The sequence below is a fragment of the Lacerta agilis genome, chromosome 10 (genome assembly GCF_009819535.1).
Source record: "Lacerta agilis isolate rLacAgi1 chromosome 10, rLacAgi1.pri, whole genome shotgun sequence".
NCBI lineage: Eukaryota > Metazoa > Chordata > Lepidosauria > Squamata > Lacertidae > Lacerta > Lacerta agilis.
Window position 1 is genome coordinate 2,369,475 of NC_046321.1, and position 22,072 is coordinate 2,391,546.

Consider the following 22,072-nt stretch of genomic DNA (forward strand, 5'->3'; position numbering starts at 1 on the left):
CCTGCTGCTCCAGAAGGTAGAACCCGAACCCATGGATTCAGGTGACAAGAAAGGAGATTCCAGCTAAACATTAGGGAGCGCTTTTCCCCTCAAAAAGGGGTGGACTCTCCTTCCTGAGAGGTTTTCAGAAAGAGGTTGGACGGCTGCCTATCAGGCATTCTTCAGTTGATATTCTTGCAATGCAGGGAGTTAGATGACCCTTCCAATTCTACAGCTATTGTTCTATGAACTCTGGATGATCTTAAGAGTAAAGCCAACATGGGGGGTGAATGTAACAGCTGTGGTTGGACAACAACTCCCATCATATCTGACCAGTGGTCCTGCTAGCTACGGACGATGGGAGTTGTAGTCCAACAACAGCTCTAATCACTGGGCCGCAACCCTTCCCTGTACACTCAGGGTCATTTGGGGAGGGGGCAGCAACCCACTTCCTCCCAGCACCGCCCTTCTTTACCTGGCGATGCGGCTCTGCAGGTCCTCCACCTGGGCTGCCATCTGCTTCACCTGCTCTTCCAAGGTGGCACAGGCCTGCTCCCGGGCGCGCACCTCCTGCTCCTTCTTCTCGATGGCCTCGCTGAACTTCTTCTCCCACTGCCTGGACTCGTCAATCACGCGGTCCCTGTCGTCCTGCAGGGAGGACATGCTCCGGGTGAAGGCAGCCAGCTGGGCTAAGGTGTGGTTCAGGTTGCCTTGCAGCTGCTTGGCCTCCTGGTCCTTCTGGCGCAGGGATTCTCGGAGGTCCCGCACCGCCGCCTCCGAGCGGGCCTGCTCCCTCTGCAGGGACTGCAGCCTCTCCTCCATGTTCCTCGCCTCCTTCAAGTGCTTGTCCTTCTCCTGCTCCAGGCGCCTCTCGAGGGCCTTCTCCTTTGCCCTCAACTGCGCTTGGACCTCTGCTTTGCTCGCTCGGAGCTCCTCTCGGGCCTTCAGGCTCTCGGCCAAGACCCTGGCCGCCTCGCTCTGAGTATCATCCAGCGAGACTCTGCAGGAGGCCAGCTCTGCTTGGGCCTTCCGGGTGTCTTCTTCTGCCTTCGCCAAGCTCTTCCTGGCGGCTTCCAGCTCCTTCTGGAACTCGCTCTGGATGAACTCCAGGGCCTTGATGGTCTTCTCCAAGCTGCTGGTTTTCTCCTGGCTTTTAATGCAGCCTTTCTGCAGCTCCTTCACCTCCTGCTGCTTCGCCCTCAGCAGCTCCTGGAGCTCCTTCACCTGTGCCCGCCCGTTGTCACCCTTCCAGGCACCTTTGAGCTTCTCCACGTGCTCCTTCTTCCTCTCCACATCCGCCTTCTCCTGCAGGAGGTGCCGTTTCTCATCCTCCAAGCGGCCCAAGGCCTCTCGAAGGCTCTCCGCCTCACTCAAGAGCTGCTGGTTGTTGCTCTGCAAGTCCGCCGCATCCTGCTGGTAGTTCCCAATGCTCCCATTCAGCTCCGCCAGCTGGTTCATGAGCCTCTCCTCCAGGTCGTCCTTCTCGGCCTCCAAGGCCTCCTTCAGCCTCAGGGCTCCGGCAAGCCGCTCCTCCATTTGCTGGCCGGCTCGCTCCATCTCGAGGACCTTCTCCTGCAGAGCTTCCACTTCCAGGCCTTTGGCAGCCAACAGTCCCTCCAGCATTTTCTTCTCCTCGCTCAGGGTCTCCACATCCCTCCGGACCCTGCTCAGCTCCTCTTCTGCCATCTGCCTCTTCTCCTCCAGGTCCGCAACTTGCTCAGTGAATTGCTGCAGGGACTGGTTCATTTCGTCATGAGGAGGGCTGGCTTTGCAGATTTCTTCTTCCTGAGTGTCAAAGCCCACGGGAGCCGCTTCTGGAGGTTGTGAACGTGTGCCTGAATCCACCTGAGCCTCTAGGGACTCCACCAAGGAGCTGGAAGTGACTTCCTCACTTTTCACTGCCACCACCTCCTCCTCTTTCACATCTGCTTTGCTTTGCAACGCCTGCCTCAAGTCCTGGATCTGCTGGTTCAGGGCGTCCTTTTCAGCCTTGAGAACCTCCAGCTGGCTGGAAAGGGATTTGCAGTCTTGCCTGGAGCTCTCCAACTCTTCTTGGAGGTCAGCGCCTGTCCCTTCTGCCCCTCCTGGGAAACCGTCCGCAGGATGGACCTCCGTCCTCAACCGCTCGTTCTCCTCCTCCAGCTCCAGAATCTTCTGCTGCTTGGACTTGGCAAACTTCCGCATCTTCTCCCGCATCCCCTCCATTTCCTGCTCGGCCCCCTGCAGGCGGGCATCCGCCTCCCTCTTCTCCGCCTCCACGCCCTTCAGCTTGAGGAAGAGCTCCTGCTTCTCCTGCCGGACGCCTTCTACCACCCGCTGCATCCTCTCCGCCTCGCCGCTGACGTTCTCATACGACTGCAGGAGGGTCTCGTACTCTGCCTGCAGCTCCGCATGTTTCCGCTGCCACTCGGAGAGCTCCTGGGCTTGGGAGCGGCGCAGGGCATCCGCCTCCTCCTCCAGCCGGGCCTTCTCCTGGGTCAGGCCCTCCAGAGCCAGCTTCAGGCTCTCACAGGAGCTGGAGACATTCTGGTTTTCCACCAGGGCTCTGTCCACTTCCGCAATGAGCTTCTCCCGCTCCTCTCCAAGGGCCACCAGCCTCTCCTTGAGGGCCCCCTTCTCCTTCCCCAGCTCAGAGGCTCGACTCTCTGCCTCCGAAAGGAGATGGGATGTCTTCTCCAGATCAGCCTTGGTGCCGGCCAGCTCCTCCTTCAGGGCCTTGCTCTCCTTCAGCACCTCCTTCCTGGAGATGAGTGCAGCCTGCAGTTTCCTTTGCAGCTGACTCTTGGACTGCTCCTCGGCGGCTGCCGCTTCCGACTTCTGCTGGGCTTCAGCCTCCAGACGCTGGGACCGCTCCTTGCTCTGGGCCTCCTCCAGCTGTCCTCGCAGGGCCTTGAAGGCCTCCTCTCTCTCCTGCAGCGCCGCCTGCAGGCCACGCAAAGACTCGCTTCTGTCCACTAGCTGAGCATTGAGGTGTTCGATTTCTTCCTTGCTTGCCAGCTCCCTCTGCTCTTCTAAAGCTGCTTGGTGAAGCCTCAGACCCTCTTGCCTGGAAGCCTCGGCCTGGTTCTCCTCCAGCTCTTGCCCAAGGCTTGCTGCATGGGCTTCGGCCTGACGGCAGGCTTCCTTCGCTGTCTCCAACTCAGCAACCAACTGCCCGACCCGCTCCTGGAGCTGAAGAGCTGCCTCAGACTTACTCCTGAGCTCCCCTTCCAGGTGCCTGACCTGGGCTTCCAGCTCCCCTTTCTCAGCCTTGAGCTTCTCAAGGTCTGCCTTGAGTGCTTCCACAGCTGCAAAATCTTCGGCCGCCACGGAGCTTCCAGGGGCCGGATCTTCAGGAGGGAGAGAGGCGCTCTCCAGTGCCTGGCTCAGAGCCTGGAGCTCACCCTGCAGCTTCTCCTTCTCTCGGCTCTGCTGCTCAAACTGCTCCTGCAGGAGACCGTAGTCGTCCTTCTGCTGCTTGAGCTGCTCGCGGTGATGGCGGTTCTTCTCCTGGGCCTTCTTGATGGTGTCTTTACGGGAGGCCAGGGCTTCCTGGAGCTTCCTCTGCAGCTGCTCCCTCTCCTGCTCCAGAGCACAGATCCTCTCCTCCAGAGCACCCCTCGGCTCTCCTTCCAGGCTGGGTTCAGCAGTGTTGTCTGACAGAGGAGGAGGAGGAGGAGTGGTGGAGACCTCCATGCTCTCTCTGGCTGGTGCCTGTTTCTCTGGGGCTGAGCTGCAGCCCTCAAGTTCAGCTCGCAAGGCACCGATGAGGAGGTCCTTCTCCCGCACACTTTGCTGGAGCTCCCCAACCACAGCCTGCAGCGCAAGCACGGCGGACTCCTTTTCCAGAACCAGCTGGCCCAGAGAAGCGGCCCTGCCTCGCCTTGCAGGGTGCCCATTGCCATCTGCATTGACGCTGCTCTCAGGGGGTTCCTCTTCCTCTCCATCCTTACAGGCCTCTGGGACTCTGGCCCCAGGCCCTGCAGGCTCCCCGCTCTCCACTCTCCGTTCCTTCTCCAGTTTGTGGACCTTGCTCAGGAGCTCCTTCCTGCTGACAAGAGCCGCCTGCAGCTTCTTCCGGACGAGCTCGTTTTCCTTCCGCAACGCTTCCACCTCCTCGCTGGTGGGCGACGCTCTCTCCGCCAGCTGCTCGGGCACCTTCTCCTCCTCCTCCGTCCCCACCCCCTGCTCTCTCGTCTCCTTCCCTTCTGCCACCAGACTCAGCTGTTCCGTCAGGCTCGCCAACTCCTTCCCCAGCAAGAACTTCTCTTCGTTCAGCTGCACCATCCGGCTCGACATGCCCATGTTGACTTCCACCATCCGCTGCTCCCGCTCTGCCACTTCCTGCTGCAGCCTCTCCACCTCGGCGGCGCTCTCCGAGAGGAGCCCCTGCAGCCGGGCGGCCTCTGACTCCTTCAACGCGAGGCTCTGGGAGAGCTCCTCGGCCTTGGCGGAGGCCTCCTGCAGCCGTCCTGACAGCGCCTGCCTTTCCTGCTCCTCCTCCTCGAGACGGCCTCTCAGGCTCCTCCCCTGCAGGTCCTGCTCTGCCAGGCGGCGCTGCGTCTCGTCCAGGTCCTTCTGCAGAGCGGCAATTTTCACCTCCTTGGACTTGGCCTCGTTCTGCAAGCTCTGGAGCTGCTCCTGCAGCAGAGCCAGCTGGGATGCCCCGCTCTCGTGGTCGGAGAGCCGCCGCTTCTCCGAGTCGGCCAGGTCCCCTTCCAGCTGCCTCACCTGCTCCTCCAGCTCCGCCAGGTGGCAGAGCTCCCTCTGCTGGGACAGGAGCTGATCCCTCTCGGCACGGAGCGTGTCCAGGGCCCCACGGGAATCCTCTGCCAGCTGCTGGAGCAGCCTGATTTCTGTGTCCCTCTCTTCCAAGACCCCCTTGTGGAGCTCCTCTGCTTCCCGCTGGCTTGCACACAGCCCGGCAATTTCGAGATGCAACCTTTCCAGTTCTTGCGTTGCAGGAGAAGGTTCCTGAGCCGCTTCTCTGTCCTCCGTGGAGAGGTCGTCTTTCCCCAAGAGTGTCTCCGGAAGGGGAGAGGACTCCTCCTGAATTTCTACGGTGACCAGCGAGCTGCTGCTCGAATCGCTCTGGATGAGGACCACCCCGTCTTCTCCGCCGCTGGCTTGTGACTCCCCTGGCGGTGGAGGCTCAGCTCCAGCGGGGTCCTGAAGCTGCCTCTTCAGGAATGCAATCTCTTCCTGCGCCTCCTGCATCTCCAGCATCAAGACTGACAGATCTTTGTGTTTCTTCGCAGAAAGGTAGTCCAGGACACCAGGGGGCGTGTTGTCCGTGGCCTCTGGGCTGGGCTGAAATGAGAAAAAGGAAGAGTTTAGTTCTCCAGCAAGGAAAGTTTGAGGAATGAGCACAGCAGAGGGAATCAGAGCTCCCATCTCTGCCACCTCCCGCCATGACTGCAGTGCGGGGATAACAGGGGGCCTGTTTTTTGTTTATTTATTTTGAGAATTTGTACCCTGCTCATTGACAGAAATGCTTCCAGGATGGCTTATCAAGACAAGACAGTCCCTTCCTGCAGGTTTACTAACCAAATACGACACACAAGGGGAAAGGGACAGGGAGGGAAGAGGAAAAGTATTGCAGGGCTTTTGTTTATATATATATATACACACACACACACACACACACACACATACATACAGAGATAATTCAAGAAAGCAAATCCAGGAGATGGAAGCGGGGGGGGGGGGTCCCCCTACCTGAGCTAAGGCAACAGGATCATCTGGTGAGCAGAGGCCTTCAACGCTGTTGCTTCCCAGACTGTCAGGCACACCTAGCCAAAGAACACAGGAGAGAGTCAGTTGCAGAAAAAGCCAGCTTTGAAGCACTTTTAACTGTTTTAAATCATTGCTATTAATTTTTCAGAGTGACAGTTTTGACCTACAAAGCCTTAAAACGGCTCAGGACCGCAATACGTCAAGGATCGCCTCTCTCCATATGAACTGACTCAGTCCCTGCCATCATCCTCCGAGGCCCTTCTTCGTGTGCTCCCTCCGTGAGAGGTCCCAAGGCCTTTTCTGCGGTGGCCCCCCACTTCTGGAAAGGTGAAAGCAGGCCACCAGAGGCCCCTCCACCTGTCCCCTAAGTGCCTCACCCCTCAATGCCTGCAAGACACACCTTCGAGATGCTTACCGCCAGGCACAGAGGAGGGGTCATCAACTCCAGACGGCAGCCCCGAAGCCCCCCGAGATTGCATTTCAATGCCTGTTTCAGCACAGCTGACCTTCTGGGAGAAAAGGGAAGAGAAAGGGAAGCGTTCTATTATTATTTATTTTATGAAATCTGTATACTGCTTGATTGTAAAATAATAAAAAAACAACTACCATCCACCTCAAAGCAGCTTATACAAAAAGAATGAAAGAATAAATTAAGAACAATAAATTTAAACTTTCAAAATAACCATATACTAAAAGCAGATTAAAATTCATATCTACTTTCTAAAGATCTGAGCAGGCTTGTCTACACAACAATGCTTTTAGCAGTCGCCAAAAAGAGTTTGGTGACGGCACTACCGGCTATCAATCGGCAGGGAGTTCCAAAGTGTAGCTGCTGCCTTACTAAAATATCGATTTTTTTGTCGCACTTGTAAGAAGCAAGTGACTTAGGCATGTATGGGTTAAGCTGATCTCATAGGTAAACTGGTCTCGGGTTTTACCAACCACCAGACTGGCTGCAGCACTAGACAGAAACTGTCTCACTTGCAGAAAACCCACATCAAGGGGACAAGCTGACTGTACATGAAGAATTCTCATAACCTCAGCTTGGTGTTCTCTTTTTAACGGAGCTCTGTTTTTCCGAGTGGATTCGTTCCCCTCCTGCAGCAACCATTTGCCACACCCTCAAAGCTCCTCGCGAGAAGACTTTGTACTGCCTTTCCTGACTGTTGCGACTCATCACTAACCAAATCTCATGGCTCCCCTGCCTGAAGATATGAAAAAACAAAATTAAAAATTAAAAAATCCTTCCAGTAGCGCCTTAGAGACCAACTACCTGTAACTGGAGATATGAAGATATTTTGCTCTGCTGAGCCTGAAGCCTTTGAAGGAAGGGAAAGATAAATGGGGGGGGGGGAACCAAGGGCAGAGGGCTACTGATTTTCCCTCCAGGCTGGGGGGAAACCTCAGCAGACACCAGCCAGACCCCTCCACAAGGCAAGTTACCCTTCAAGAGCTGGGCTTCCTCCGACAGCAGCGGCAGGTTTGTGATGCCAGAATTCAGGGTTCAGGAGAGCCAACTGCAGCACGGCAAGCCACACTTGGCGTACCTTTCAGACATCTTTGCTTCTCTCTCTGTCTTTTCTACTGAACTCCTTTCGTAGATTTGAGGCTATTGTCTGTTTGTAAACCACATTGAGTTTTTTTCCAACAATCAAGCGGAATATAAATTTTATGAAGCAAAATAATAATAGTTTTATGGTTTACTTTTATCTACTGGTCTGATAAAGGGAAAGGGACCCCTGACCATTAGGTCCAGTCGTGTCCGACTCTGGGGTTGCGGCGCTCATCTCGCTTTACTGGCCGTGGGATCCTGCGTACAGCTTCTGGGTCATGTGGCCAGCATGACTAAGCCGCTTCTGGTAAACCAGAGCAGCGCACGGAAACGCCGTTTACCTTCCCACCTATTTATCTACTTGCACTTTGACGTGCTTTCAAACTGCTAGGTAGGCAGGAGCTGGGACCGAGCAACGGGAGCTCACCCCATTGTGGGGATTCAAACCGCCGACCTTCTGATCAGCAAGCCCTAGGCTCTGTGGTTTAACCCACAGCACCACCTGCCACTGGTCTGATACTTGCTCCTAAAAAACAACAACCCATAGATGTCATTTTGATTAGTGTTCCTTCAGATGCCAATGATAGATACATGTGTGTGTGTGTGTGTGTATATACACATATACAAACAAACACACAAGAATGTCTGAGCTACAAGAAAAAAAACGAGAAGTCGTTAATGAGAATACAACAGGAGTTTCTCATTCAGGACAGGTGAAAAGGAGAGCTGTTCTTTGCCAGTGGAAATTAGAGGCAGCTGTGCGTTTTGGCTCTCCCAAAGAAGTGTCTGGCTGAAGAGGAGCCAGGGAACAGCAGTAGCTTGACAATAGAAAAAGCTGAGAGCATGAAAGATAACTCTGCACATGCAAAATGTAGGGGGAAACACAACGGGAGAAGGGTCACCTTGGAACAAGCAACAGCAGTGCCCCGAAAGCCCAATTAAGAGGGTGGGCAAAACTCCAGGTGAAATCCCTAAGTGTTCTCTTTCTGCGTGTCCCGTATTAAGCCTCCTAATAATATCCCAGCAAAGAGGATTGCTGGTTGCAGCCAAGAGGGGAGCTTAGAAGGAGCAGTTCTCAGGCCAAGCGCTTAGCCTACCGCAAGGGCTTCTTCGTTCATTTTACTTTTGCACGGAGGTTACCTGGTTTGACTCTGCCGAAACCGCAGGGGATTCGAGCCTCTTTTCCAGCGTGGCAACTTTGGAGCGGAGGGTCTCTGAAAAGGCAGACGAGGGAGGAGAGGTGTTAATCGGAAGCAGCAGCCAAGGAGGAAGCAGGGTCTGGAAGGAGGCTGGAGGTTGGGGGTCAGAGCTGCAAAGGGAGTGGTGTCAGGCCAGGCCAGGCCAGGCCAGGCCATGAGCTCATTTCCTCTCTAGAGAAAGGAGGGTTACAGGTTGTCCTGGGAGAGGTGATGACACCGGGACACGCTTCTCGAGAGCAAAGATTTCCCAAGGGAAAGTAAAAGCTCAACAGGATTGAGGCTCTCTGCAAAGGAGGAAGACGGAAGGGCTTCCATTTATCTGCCCGAAATTTTCCAACATTCAGTTTCTTAGGATGTCCATGAGTCCTAGTGCTCTCCATGCCACACATCATTTCATAAACTTCTATGAAATGATCTGCTCTTTGGCCCCAAAGATTAAAAAATGTCTCAAGTGGGGGGGCTGTATATGATGCTGAGGCTGCCTTTTCGGATCCTCAACCCGCAGAATCCACTTGCTTTGAAGAGGCGGAGGACAGGGGGGGGGGGCTCTCCCTTGCAAGGTTATTAAGGGTTTATTTATCTGTTGCCTTAAAAAATACACGTCTGCATGTAAAATCTTATAAACCCTTAACAATAAAACAGCACCACCCCCTCCAAGCGCAAACACCCGCTTGTGCTGCAGCAAACATGATTATCATAATCTCTCAGAAGTCTGGCTGTGTCAAGATCTCTGCCAAGAACACTCCTCATTATCCCAGCTGTGTGCAAACCCTGTACAAGATCAGCACACACAAGGGATGCGTGTGTGCATAGAGACTTTGGAAGGGCCTGATCCAAGAGACTTGCCAAAGTCCAAGCTGGAGCACAGAACTCAAGACCTGGGTCGGGTTTTGGTCAGGCAGGCGCAAGCCAACAGGCAGGAATTTTAACTGGGTTCGGTGAGTGCTCCATTGAATACACTATTGGGGGTTAGTTTCCTTTTAAAGGTGCTATCTACCCACAACCCTGGGCCCTTGGAAAGGAGAGGAGCTGGAAGGCTGAACAAAAACGCATACAGTCTTGTCATATGAGGCCCTTCTCTATTTTCCCCCCTTCCCAAGAGAGGGCCACATGAGAACGGGGCCTTTTTCTGTGGTGGCTCCCCCAGTTGTGGAATGCTCTTCCCAAGGAGGTTCGCCTGGCACCATCACTGCATTTCTTCAGGCGCCAGGCAAAAACATTCCTCTTTACCCAGGCCTTAAATAACCTCTTGCCTATTAAAGGTGGAGGGAGCTGTTACGAAAATTATATTATTATTATTATTATTATTATTATTATTATTATGCTGTGTGTTGTTATACAGTGGTACCTCTAGTTGAGGACACGATCTGTTCCGGGGTGCCACTCGCACCCCGAAAAGTCCGCAACCAGAGCGGCGCTTTTGCGCATGTGCAAAGCGCCGATAGAGTGCTTCTGTGCATGCGCGCATAGCAAAACCCAGAAGTAAATACTTCCGGGTTTGCCACGTTCTTAACATGAAAAAAACGCAACCTGAAGTGGCTGTAACCCGAGGTATTGTGGCAGTGGCCTAAAGGGCCATAATGGATGTGATAATGTGAACCTCTCATAAATCATTGAATATGCTTCTGAGAGAAGCTATGGTAACCTGTTGCTTTAAGAAACGGATGATCTGGCAAGATGCCATCCCCACTGGGATAGAAGAACAAGCAAATAAGTCAATCACAAAGCTGCAGCTCATAAGCTAGAACATAAATTGATACATGGTGAAAACGGCTGCACGTAACACAGGTTCCCAGCACGCATACTAACAAAATTTAACAGGTCTCTGAGAATCAAGGTTTCGTTAGCAATGCTTATTGCGCATGTGTATTAAACTTGAATGAGGTCATGATGAACTTGATTGGTTAAATTGAAATCCTTTATGTTTGAAATGTTCTAAATACCCCTGCCTGGACCTTTGGGCAGGGTTGCTGTTTTGTGAAAAGATTCCACTGTAACGTATTGCTTTTGCAATAAACAATAATGGACTCCTAGCTCCTTTTGTCTCTGAGTTTTATTGGCCTAACTCAGAAGATAGGCCATTTCGGCCTTTACAACAGTATGACTGAACTCTGTACTGTGTTCTTACTATTATGCTGCGTGGGGTGTGTTCTTAATGTTGTACACCGCCCTGGGATCTTTGGATTAAGGGTGGAATATTTATCAGTACCATCATCCTCCAGTCCACTGAACCCACAGCTCTTCACCCTTTCCCTGGAACCATAAGCAGTTGTTCTTCATCTTAATCTATTTATACGGGATTCCTGGGGGAAAGCCACACAGCCCTGGCTGGACAAAGCAGAGCACAAATAGGTTTTAGAAGGTGGGAAGTGGTGAAAGAGAAGAATAAAGGTACCATTTTCGGCTTGCAGAGCTTCCAGGGTCTTGCGCTGCTCCTCTTGCCAGGCATTTCTTGCAAAAGCTGCTGCGTCCTCTCCAGTGGCCAGCTGGGGAGCAGAAAAGACAGCCCATGAGCGTCCCACCGGAAACACAAATTAACCGTTGCAGAATGTAAGGTCCTCTGTTCGTTGCTCGTGAGTAAGCAGGCAAAACTCCGAGTTTCCTTTAAGAGTTTTATTGGGCAAACCATGTACAGTGCAGAGCTAATAAGTTCATGTCTGTATCAAGCGGCGTCAGAATCTGGGAATGGCCCCTTCCGGTTCTGACCCCAACAAAAGAGCTTCGGTATACGGAAACCCCGCCTCCCATCCTTTCGTTTCACGCCTCGACGCCTTTGGGGCGCCGGAAGCTGCGTGTCTCCTTCCTCGCCCCTTGAGCAAGGGGAGTGCAGGGTCTCTCCAGCATCCTCAGAGCCTCTTCCCTCCATATCCTGAAAAGCCTGCCCCTCCCCACTCAAAGCCTCGCTGCTCCCTCTGCTGCTAGAGGAGGTGCTGCTGGTCAGGTGCTGCTGACCAGGGCTCTCTGTGGCATCCCGAGAGCCCTTCCACCACCATGCACTGTGCCGGGGACAGTTCCCTGACACAGATTGATGTGGAAAATAGATGGGATGGGCTGATGAAGGGACACGTGCACAGCTGACGGGGGCCAGAAACAGGCTGGTCTGCCCCTCCCTGGTTCGCTGGGGCCTTCGGGGAAGCAGTTACCTCGCTCGGCGTAGAGAGCTGCTTTGCTTCCTGAGCTGTAAGTGATTTGGGTTCGGCCTGCGAATGGTCAGACTCCTTGGGCCTTTCTGGGAGCTCCCCTGGGGAAACAAATGCGGAAGGTTAGTTTCCTAGCCATGTCCGGAGCCAGGGCCACCTCTTCCTGGACGCTACACCTGCGGAATCTGCTTTTCTGTCAATGAGTGGGTGTCACCAGGACTCAACTTCCACTCTGTGAAAGTGGGACAAGCTTCCATTCCGAGATCTGCCCTCTGGTCCACTTTCAAAAGCCGGGAGACAAGAGGCTGCCAACAGGCACGGCAATCAGGATGGGGGGTCTGCAAGCTGCCCTGTTCCTCAAAACAATGCACCACCGTCGCCACAAGCAAACCTCCCCCCCCCCAAAAAAAATGCTGCCTAACTCAAGCCTCAAACGGCATAGCTAGTGTCAGACAAGGTCCCGGGAGACCAGGGTTCGAATCCTCACTCGGCCATGGAATTTGCTTGGCTACCTTGGGCCAGGCACAGTCTCTCAACTTGGCCCACCTCACAGGGTTGTTGTGAGGATACAATGGAAGGGGAAAGGTGGACCACGTACACCACTGTGAGCGCCTTAGAGTTTGGATTTGATATCCCGCTTTCTCACTACCCGAAGGAGTCTCAAAGCGGCTAACATTCTCCTTTCCCTTCCTCCCCCACAACAAACACTCTGTGAGGTGAGTGGGGCTGAGAGACTTCAGAGAAGTGTGACTAGCCCAAGGTCACCCAGCAGCTGCATGTGGAGGAGAGGAGACGCGAACCCGGTTCCCCAGATTACGAGTCTACCACTCTCAACTACCATACCACACTGGCTCTCCAGGAAAAGGTGGTTTATAAATGTAACAATTTTTTTAAAAAACAGAAGAACGAATAACTAGGGCCGATCTTTCCAACACCGTGAGCAGAAGCAAAGCTTGAACAACTTCTCCCTCCTCCCAAGGTTCCAGAATTTGTCCTTTCAAGAATTCAGGGCTATTTCCATTAACCCCAGAGATCTCTGCTTCCTGACCTTGTTGTGCAAAAGAGCGATCCTCAGTGGAGCGCTCCGGTGGGTGCACTGCGTTCTGCCACAGGCGGGCGCTCTCTGCCTGCAGAGCCTCGTAGCTGGAACGCACATCCTGCTCCGCTCTTTGGAGAGCAGCAATCTCTTGGCTCTTCTCTGCCATTTCCCGCATGTGTCTCTCCTCTGCGTCTCGGCTCTGGCGCTCGCTGTCCGCTCTCGTTTGGGCGAGCTCCTGAGAGAGCCGCTGCGCCTCCTCCTGTGAGCAATGGACGGCCAGCTTCTGCTCTGCAAGCTCCAGTTCCAGCTTCTCCACCAGGCTCTGGGACTCCTGCCTCTCAGAAGCTAAGGTGTTGTGCAAGGAATCCAGCTCCTCCTCCACCTTCTGGAGTCTCTCCGAGAGAACCTTGGGAAGAAAAGAGGAGGAGAACGCACAGCTTTCAGGGGTGCAAAGCGATTTTTGTTGTATGGGCGCAACCCTGGGAAGACCTTTTCCGTGTGTCCTTTTATTTAAAATGCATCTCTGGATTATTTGTGGGGCATAGGAATTCATTCATTTCCCCCCAAAAAATATAGTCCGGCCCCCACATGGTCTGAGGGATGGTGGACCGGCCCCCTGCTGAAAAAGTTTGCTGCCCCCAGAGCCAGAACGTGCTGCATCACAGCTTGTCACACACTGGGATCCAGGTTTTTTGCTACCATCCGCCAACAGGCAAAGGATGGGGAGGGTTGGTGGGTGGACAGTCCTGCTTTGCAGCAGGGGGAGCGGAAGCTTCTGGCCCCTTCCAGCTCTTATCGTACTGAATGTGAGTACCTGCTTCTGCTCCTCAGTAACGTTCAGCTCCTGCTGCAACAATTCCACCACCTGAGTTCGCCCCAGCAAGGCTGCCTCCTGCTCCTCCAGCTTCCGTTGCAACAGCCGCAGGTTCTGAGACAGAGAGAACACCAGTTTTGCCAGGCTCAGAGACACAAATCCAGAGATCACAGCACAGACCTTTCACTTGCGGGCTTCTTTGTCTCTGGCTCCCCTCGTCTGAGCCCTCCAATCCCTTCTACTGGCCCAGATTGGAGCGCGTATCTCACCCCTCACTCCCCAAACCTCTGCCCAAGGCACCTGCTGCATTTCCGCTTCCAGATCCGAACGGGCGGCTAGCTGGTGCAATTCAGCCTGGTGCTGGTGGGCCTGTTCCTTGAGGAGAGACTCCTTCTTCTGAACCTCCTCTTGCAGAGCGCTGAGCTGCCAACAGAATACATAAGTTTAAAAGTTGCTAGCAGGAATGCCCTGCGCCTGGGGAGTCAAAAAGGGTTTTCAAAGAGCGAAGAAACTCATATTGGTATTTTAAATCTAGTCCAGGAACCTGTCTATGGGAAGCCCACAGGCAGGACCTGAAAATTATCAGGCAACAAAATTATCCTCCCCGCTTGTGATCTCTCGGAAACTGGCATTCAGAAGCAAACTCCCTCCAACAGTGAACATAGCCTTTGTGGCTAGTAGCCTCTGTGATTTAACCTAATCCTCTCCGACAGGCATCGCCGAAGAATTGATGCTTCTGAATTATGGTGCTGGAGGAGACTCTTGAGAGTCCCATGGACTGCAAGATCAAACCTCTCCATCCTTAAAGAAATCAGCCCTAAGTGCTCACTGGAAGGACAGATCCTGAAGTTGAGGCTCCAGTACTTTGGCCACCTCATGAGAAGGGAAGACTCCCTGGAAAAGACCCTGATGCTGGGAAAGATGGAGGGCACAAGGAGAAGGGGGCGACAGAGGACGAAATGGTTGGACAGTGTTCTCGAAGCGACTGGCATGAGTTTGGCCAAACTGCGAGAGGCAGTGAAGGATAGGCGTGCCTGGCGTGCTCTGGTCCATGGGGTCACGAAGTCGGACACGACTTAACAACACAAAATTATTTCCTCCCTACCTGGGCCTGTGCTTCCTCCAGGCTCCTTGTTTTTGCCTCCAGCTCTTCCTGCAGCTTCCCCACAGCTTCCTCCTGCTCCCGACACCGCCTTTGCAGCAGCTCGGTCTCCTCTTCCCGCTCATCACGCAACCCTTGGTCACTCTGAAAAGGAGGCAGCAAGTTACTGAAAGGGTGTGATCTGTGAACAGTATACTTTTGACTGGGAAAGAAGAGGTTCCGTCAACCCACTGGCCAAACACTTTTGAGCATTTATTTTAAAGCATTATCTTTATTAGAACACTAACATAGCTTTTTCCTTGGCTCCTCGTAATTTAATCTTATAGCTAAAGCTTTCTAGATGTGGAAAGAGGCACGCTGCCAGTCCTTACTGCTGGGGAGAGGAGCTCGCTGAGAGGTTCCTGGGGAGGCACATCAGAAGCCAGAGGGGACCTAAGCAAGGACTTTCTGGTGATGTGGACGGAGCTCAGGTCCACGCAGCCCACTAGCGTCCACCGCAGCTTAGCAGACAAGAGGCACAACGCAACGACTGGCTGCGCGGCTGAGCTACTTCCTAGGGCAAAGAACGGCTTCTGAGAGCACCGAGGGCAGGTGAGGTCCAAAAACGAAAAGGTGTCCCATATGGGAAGGAGAGCAAGCGTTCTGGACCAAGTGGCTGGCTAGTTCCCACCTTTGTGGAAGAAAGAGGCTCCGTTGCGGGCGATCCTGCTCCCTGTTCTGAAAGCTGCTCCAAGCGCTTGCTCTGAGATGCCAGCTTAGCTTTGGCCTGCAGTTTCAGCTTCCGCAGCTTGGCTTCCGCAACCTGCTTCTCTTCCTAGAGGAGGGAATTTCCAACATACAGGAACGACAGCATGTCCAAAGCAGCAGAGCACCCACAAACGGCACCCATCCCACACCTCGTTTGAAGAGGGGAAGGTTAACACCAGTAATGAGGGGGTCTAGGAATGCTTCACCCTATGAGGAACAACTTCTGGAAAAGCCAGCCCTGGACCCAACAGCTTGTAACCACTAAAACTCAGTGCAAACACTCCCTTTCTGGGAAAGCCATGGCAGGACAACTGCAGTTCTTCCTGGGTGAGACCGCTTATCCGGATTCACACCAGATTGGGTTCAGGCCTGGGTTTGGGGACTGAATCGGCCTCCTTCGCCCTGATGGGTGACCTTTATAGGGAAAAGGACAAGGGGAGCCCAATCCTGCTGTTTGCTTGATCTTCCAGCAGGTTTCAACACGATTGCTCATGGCTATTTCCTGGACCAACTGTGGGATAGGTATTGGTGGCATCACACTGGGGTTTTTGTAGCGCTGGAAGGGGACCCCCAAGGGTCATCCAGTCCAACCCCTTCCAATGCCGGAATCATAGCTGAAGAACCCAGGACAAATGGTCACCCTAACTCTGTTTAAAGACCTTCAGGGAAGGAGAGTCCACAACCTCCTGAGGGAGTCCATTCTGCTGTCAAATGGCTCTTACTGTCGGAAAGTTCTTCCTAAGGCTCTATTGGAATCTCCTTTCTTGCAATTCCTATCTGCAGGGTTGTGTCCAGAGAGCTGCACTGAGAGACTGCTCTTCAGGCCCCTGGTGCCTATGCTATGGGATACCCCAGGGCCCTATGTTGTCCCCAAGGCTATTCAGCACCTATATGATACCGCTGGGAGTGTCCATCAGGAGTTCTGGAGCAAAGAGCCACTGGCATGCTGAGGATACCATTTCTCCACTGGAGGTCAGGGACTGGACTGAAGAGGAGGGCTGGGAATTGCCCCCTCCATCCCCTCAGCTGCTTTTGGAAGAGAAGGGGGAGTGGGAAGATTCCCCCCCCCCGCCTTTCTCCAGCAGTTTGAAGAGCAGAAGGAGACAGAGCTGATTTGCAGCTGCATGAAGAACTGCCAAGCTATGAGATAGTGGGAGAGAGGGGGGAGGTTGGAGAGCAGACAGCAGATACATCCTTAGAGAATCTGGGAACTCCACCTTCTCCAAGGTCTCACAGATCACTCAGAATTCAAGAACAAAGGATGCTGCGGAGTTTGAAGCCTGTGGCATCCTGCAGATTCACAGACTCTTGCTGGAGAAGGAAGGGAGTGGGCAATGTCCTAATGGGCTAGATTATTTGCTCTGCTCCACAGTTACTGAATAAAACCATAAAAACAAACTTTCTTGTTTCTTCTGTGATCCTGGAGGCTACCGGGATCTGACACTGGAGCATTAGAGACAGAAGAGGCTGTGCAGTTTGTGGAACTGGGACGCTGCTATGGGCAGACCCCACAGAGGCTGACGTGAGCCAAGGCCCTGCAGTGGGGCAAGAGGCTGGGCTCAATGGCCTCCTGACCCCCATCTCAGTTTTGCGATTTTAAGCGTCCCAGCAGACAAAAGGTTCCCAGTTGGGGAAGAGTTGAGCAGCGACACCTCCCACAGAGGAACGGTACCTGTAGCAGGGCATCCTTCTGCTGTAGCTGAGCATCCTTCTCGCGTACCAGGTCCTTCAGCTGCGCCACCAGCCTCTCCATGTGGCCCAGCCGTTCCAGAACATCCTCTGGCGTCTCCTCCCCATTCTGCTGGCTGGGCTCCACGACCGGCCCCTGCAGGGTAACAAGGAGAACTCTGCGTAACAATGCCATAGCCAAAGGACCCAACATCTGGCTTCATCGCTAGGGCTAAACATCTGGCGGCGGCAGATCCACACCATATTAATATTTTTATCCATAAAATGTACTTGCTGCCCTCCATCCAAAGATCACAGGGCGGTTTATGGTATAAAAGCAAAAAATACATAACATAATAACAAAAAAACCCACCCCAAACACATTTTTTAAAAGCCATACACTGTTTAATCTGCCAAAGGCCTGGTTGAAGAGAAATGTTTTCACCTGGCGCCTAAAGGTATGTAATGAAGATGCCAGGCGAGCCTTCCTGGGAAGAGCGTTCCACAAATAGGGAGCCACCACATATAAGGCCTGTTCTCATGTTGCCATAGGCCAGGGGTCCCCAAACTAAGGCCCGGGGGCCGGATGCGGCCCAATTGCCTTCTAAATGCGGCCCGCAGACGGTCCGGGAATCAGTGTGTTTTTACATGAGTAGAATGTGCCCTTTTATTGAAAATGCATCTCTGGGTTATTTGTGGGGCCTGCCTGGTGTTTTTACATGAGTAGAATGTGTGCTTTTATTTAAAATGCATCTCTGGGTTATTTGTGGGGCATAGGAATCCATTCATATTTTTTTTCAAAATATAGTCCAGCCCCCAACAAGGTCTGAGGGACAGTGGATCGGCCCCCTGCTGAAAAAAGTTTGCTGACCCCTGACATAGGCATTTCGGATGACTTTCCCAAAGAACTCTGGGAATTATAGTTCCCCCTCACCAAGCTGTGATGCCCAGCACCCTTAACAAACTACAGCTCCTGGGATTTTTGGGCGGTGGGGAGAGGAGGTAGTCATGGGCTTAAATGTGGATCGGATGCGTTTTAAATGTATGGTGTGCATTTGCCCTGAGAGTCCCGGAGGGCGGTAATCAGAAACAGCTTTGAGAAATCAAGGGCTGCTCCACACAAAGATGCCCACTTCGTGCAGCGGTCGCCAAGTGAATGATGTTGCATCTATGAATGAGCCACCCCAAAGCAAGCACCACAGACAGAGGAGTTTGGATTTGATATCCCGCTTTATCACTACCCGAAGGAGTCTCAAAGCGGCTCACATTCTCCTTTCCCTTCCTCCCCCACAACAAACACTCAGTGGGGTGAGTGGGGCTGAGAGACTTCGGAGAAGTGTGACTAGCCCAAGGTCACCCAGCAGCTGCATGTGGAGGAGCGGGGACGCGAACCCGGTTCACCAGATTACGAGTCCACCGCTCTTAACCACTACACCACACTGGCTCTCAAGACAGAACTTGTGGGCTGCCACAATTGGCACATTTCTGAGATGACGCCACTCACATATTCCACTGTGAACCATCGGTCATTAAAGGACACAATGGGTTGGAAAGCAGGCAGTGAGCATGTGTGTGTGTGAAGCAGCTCTAAATGGTGCGATTCTGCTTGGACTGCAGAACGGAAAACACAGCTCTGGGGGGGGATCCTCCCGGCTGGTGGCTCTGGAGCTGAGGTTTATCTATTAATGAATGCCCCACGGCCTCTATGGAGGAGCCAGGAGCCAGTGCAGAAGGTGGCAGCTCATCTCCTCACAGAATTAGTGTGTATGGCGCAGGTCGTCATAGAATCACAGAGCTGTAGCATGGGAAGGGACTTTATCTAGTCATCTAGTCCAATCCCCCATAATGCACCAGCAGTTATGCTGTCTTCTGCCTGTTTCCAAGACAATTTAAGGCACAGGCTTTGAGCACAAATGCCCTCCTTGTTTTAGGCTGCCTGTGTGCAGCCAGGACCTCCTAGCCCAGCTGGCAACTCGGGAGAAGCACATGCATGCTGCAAGACCCTTCCTTCCCCACACCCAATGTGCAGCAGGCCTCGGCTAGGAAAAAGCTACTTACATCAGGCAGATCTGCAGCCTCCGCAGCCTCTCCTTCCCCTGACAGCTCTTGCAGGACAGTGTTGGCCAGTCCCGACAAGCGGCTCAGCATCTTGAGCCTCCAGGCGAGCAGCAGCACAGAGAGAAGGAGGAGAAAGTGGATGTCAGCACAAACACAAACGGGAAAGGTTTGGGGCTAGGTTCAGTCGCTGCACAGGGAACGTGCTTCCGCCATGCTGTCGTAGCGAAAGCCGAAAGAGGCAAGGAAAAACTTGCTTATTGCCCAAGGGCCACGCACAAACATCTCAAGCATGCATGGAATAAGGGACTGACCCATCTGCAGGTGTCCAGGATGAAACATCCCCATGGAAACAGAATAATCCACATGCCCACCTCAGACCAAGTGTTTGCCTTGGTCAGAAACCGGAAATTTGCTTCACTGAGTTCAGAAATCAGGAATGAGCCTCACAGCTGAAGATAGGGTAAAGGAAATTTTCCTTAGATCCCTTCTTCACCCAGGTTTCTAAATGGGCCCCTGCCTGGCAGCCTACAGAATTTCAAAATTACCTCCAAGCAACCAGCCTAGGAAGCTTGCAGAAGCTGAAAAGGAATCGAATCCTTTTATTTATCCTTTCAGGTCAACCATGGGCCACAAATTGTTTTAAAAACAGAAATGTGCGAGTGAGGAGTGCACACTACGCTTGGGATGTTCCACGGACTGACTTTCAAGTCTGAACTAGCTGCACCAGAACCAAGAAATCCTGAAAGGAAGAGAAGCCCCGCAGAAACTCCAAACTGCTCAAGGCAGAGGGAGGATGGGCAGAGGCAATGGGCTTGGGTGAACAGATTCCCAGATCTCATCACCTGCATCCTCAACACCCACAGTTTCCAAACAGCAGTCAAAACGTGGACATTTCAAGTACTGTACTGCAGAATCAAAACCAAATCTCCTGATAGGCTTTACAACCTTCGTTGTCTGAATCTAACTCCCATCAGACCCACTGTCAAAGGCCAGGGGTGATGGAAGCAGCAATCCAACAGCATTGGATGGCCCCAGCTACCCCACCCAACCCCCACTTGAAGGTACCTTTAAACGGTGGCAGGGAGGGGATTCCCTGTTCCTGCTGCCTCATCCTTTATTTCTAAAAACAATTTCCTGACTTTCCAACAAATGGTGTTCTCGCCCAGGCCAGATAGGCACAACTGACTTGTCGGAAGCAGAGGTGACACTGCCTGCTCCTGAAACACCAGCCAGAACGTCAGCAAAGGCTACCCGGACATTGATAAGAGTTTCCTGCTCAACTCCCTTGGGCGCTCTGGGTGGGGCTGCTGAGCATGGGAGCAGCAAGTACTTTCACAGAAGCTGTTAATCCTTTTTGACTTCACTGGCATGAGTGTGGCCAAGAAACTGTGCTGTGAATTAGTGAGTCCCTGGTCCAAGTCTGCCACGGACTCACCAAGTGCCGCCTTGGGCAACTCAGGACCTCTCAGCTTTAGCCTAACCTGATGTGGGTTTTCGGGAAGCAGGGAGAGAATTGCCTATGCAAAATACGGTAAAATTTGCACCAGTAAAAGCCCTAGAGAGTGGTCTAACTTAGCACATCAGTTTTACTACAAAACCTTGAAACTGCCGAACTTGTCTAACGTTTATTTGAAATTAGCATTCATTGATTGTTACTAATGAACTGGAAAATTTTCTACAGAAAAAGAAAGCACTGGGATTTCCTTTCTGCCCCACATCACTGCCCAGCTACCTGTATTAAGGGGGTACTAATATTGACTGACCTTACTGGGCTGTTGTATGAATTACAACAAATGCATGCTTGGGAAATGTTGCATTTTACGGCACTTCACTCTAGGAAAGCTACACTTAGAGGTGGTGAATCAGATACATATTTGTCTCACATGGCAGCACACCTGTGGTTTTCCAACACAGAGCTTATGCAAAGCAGCCCTCCAGTCAAGTAAGCAGGGAGGGTGAATCATCAGGCCAGGTGAGTGGCAACCCAAACAGAAGGTAATAAGCCTGAGGCCCCTGCTTCTGCTCTTTCAAAATATTTATGCCTTGTTGTCAAGAAAAGATCACTTGATAATGAGGAAATAATGCCTTTTAGTGTCACCCGCCCAGTATTGTGGAATACTCTTGTCAACAGAGATTCAGCAGGCATGTATTATTATTATATATTAGGTCTCAGGGCGGTTCACAGAATAAAATCAAAATATAAAATCAAAATGTACATAATAAAAAAACAACCCAATAACACCCACCCTTCCCCCCAAAACCCACCTTTTAAAAATGGCATAAGAGAGTACATCTTTCCACACTGGTTAACTGATGCCTGTTTTCAACCTTTTAGTACGTTTTTACTGCATGTTTTTATCTATTTCTGTTGTGAACCGCTTTTAGTTTTTTCTCAATGGAATAGCGCTCTATATTTTTATAAGTAAATAAATAAAACAAAGCACGCCTTGCTTAATTCCAGCTTGTCAAAGTAACCGAGGCCACAGCCCACTCTTCGTTTGCACTGGGCACCGAATGGAAGGTTACAAACATTTTATCCACTTCCTGGTTTCAAACGTAGCTGCCCAGTTTGCATGTAACACTCACCCAAGCCACAGCTCTGAGCAGGCAAGCAAACGTGAGGGTTCCTGGGGTGATGGTCGTGGTACTGCTGCTGCAACGCTATCAGAGGCTAAGCCGTGGTTTGGGTCTGCATTATGTGTGAACCCAGCTTTGTGGCTTGACTTAAGACGAACCATGGGTGGTAAACCAAGAGCAAACCCCCGTTACAGCTCATGGCTTGTTTCACTCCTGGCTTAGCCCCAGGTGAGGGAGGGATCCTGCAACCTTCTCTCAGGCAACCGGCACATTTGCTCATTTGTGCATTACTTCCGAGCCAGGCTAATGCCGTGCAGAGTGAAAGCAACCCCAAGACACATGAGAGCTGTAGAACTGGTGCACTGGAACCAGCAAGACAAGCGGAGGTACCAACAATTTCCAGCTTATGGGAAGTCCAAGGGGCAGAGGCTGAGAAGAGGAGGTTGCCTTTAAAGAGCACCTGCAGGGGTGGCGGCAGAGCT

General features: G+C 52.5%; 1 protein-coding gene across 2 annotated transcripts in view; it reads right to left on the reverse strand.

Moving 5' to 3' along the window:
• GOLGB1 (golgin B1) overlaps window positions 1–17,113 on the reverse strand; it is a 33,365-nt gene extending 16,252 nt beyond the window's left edge. Inside the window, exons 1-12 of one of the 2 annotated variants that reach the window (XM_033163442.1) lie at window positions 16,960–17,113; window positions 15,211–15,354; window positions 14,544–14,684; window positions 13,739–13,861; window positions 13,439–13,552; window positions 12,634–13,030; window positions 11,589–11,686; window positions 10,841–10,931; window positions 8,387–8,460; window positions 6,110–6,203; window positions 5,677–5,750; window positions 455–5,268 (exon numbers count right to left, since the gene is read on the reverse strand). In XM_033163442.1, the coding sequence (XP_033019333.1) occupies window positions 455–5,268; window positions 5,677–5,750; window positions 6,110–6,203; window positions 8,387–8,460; window positions 10,841–10,931; window positions 11,589–11,686; window positions 12,634–13,030; window positions 13,439–13,552; window positions 13,739–13,861; window positions 14,544–14,684; window positions 15,211–15,354; window positions 16,960–17,040 (6,245 nt within the window). In that variant the 5' untranslated portion in view covers window positions 17,041–17,113. Of the gene's footprint in view, window positions 1–454; window positions 5,269–5,676; window positions 5,751–6,094; window positions 6,204–8,386; window positions 8,461–10,840; window positions 10,932–11,588; window positions 11,687–12,633; window positions 13,031–13,438; window positions 13,553–13,738; window positions 13,862–14,543; window positions 14,685–15,210; window positions 15,355–16,959 lie in introns of both variants that reach the window. The other variant, XM_033163441.1, reaches the window with a different exon arrangement.
• Between the last annotated feature and the right edge of the window lie 4,959 nt (window positions 17,114–22,072).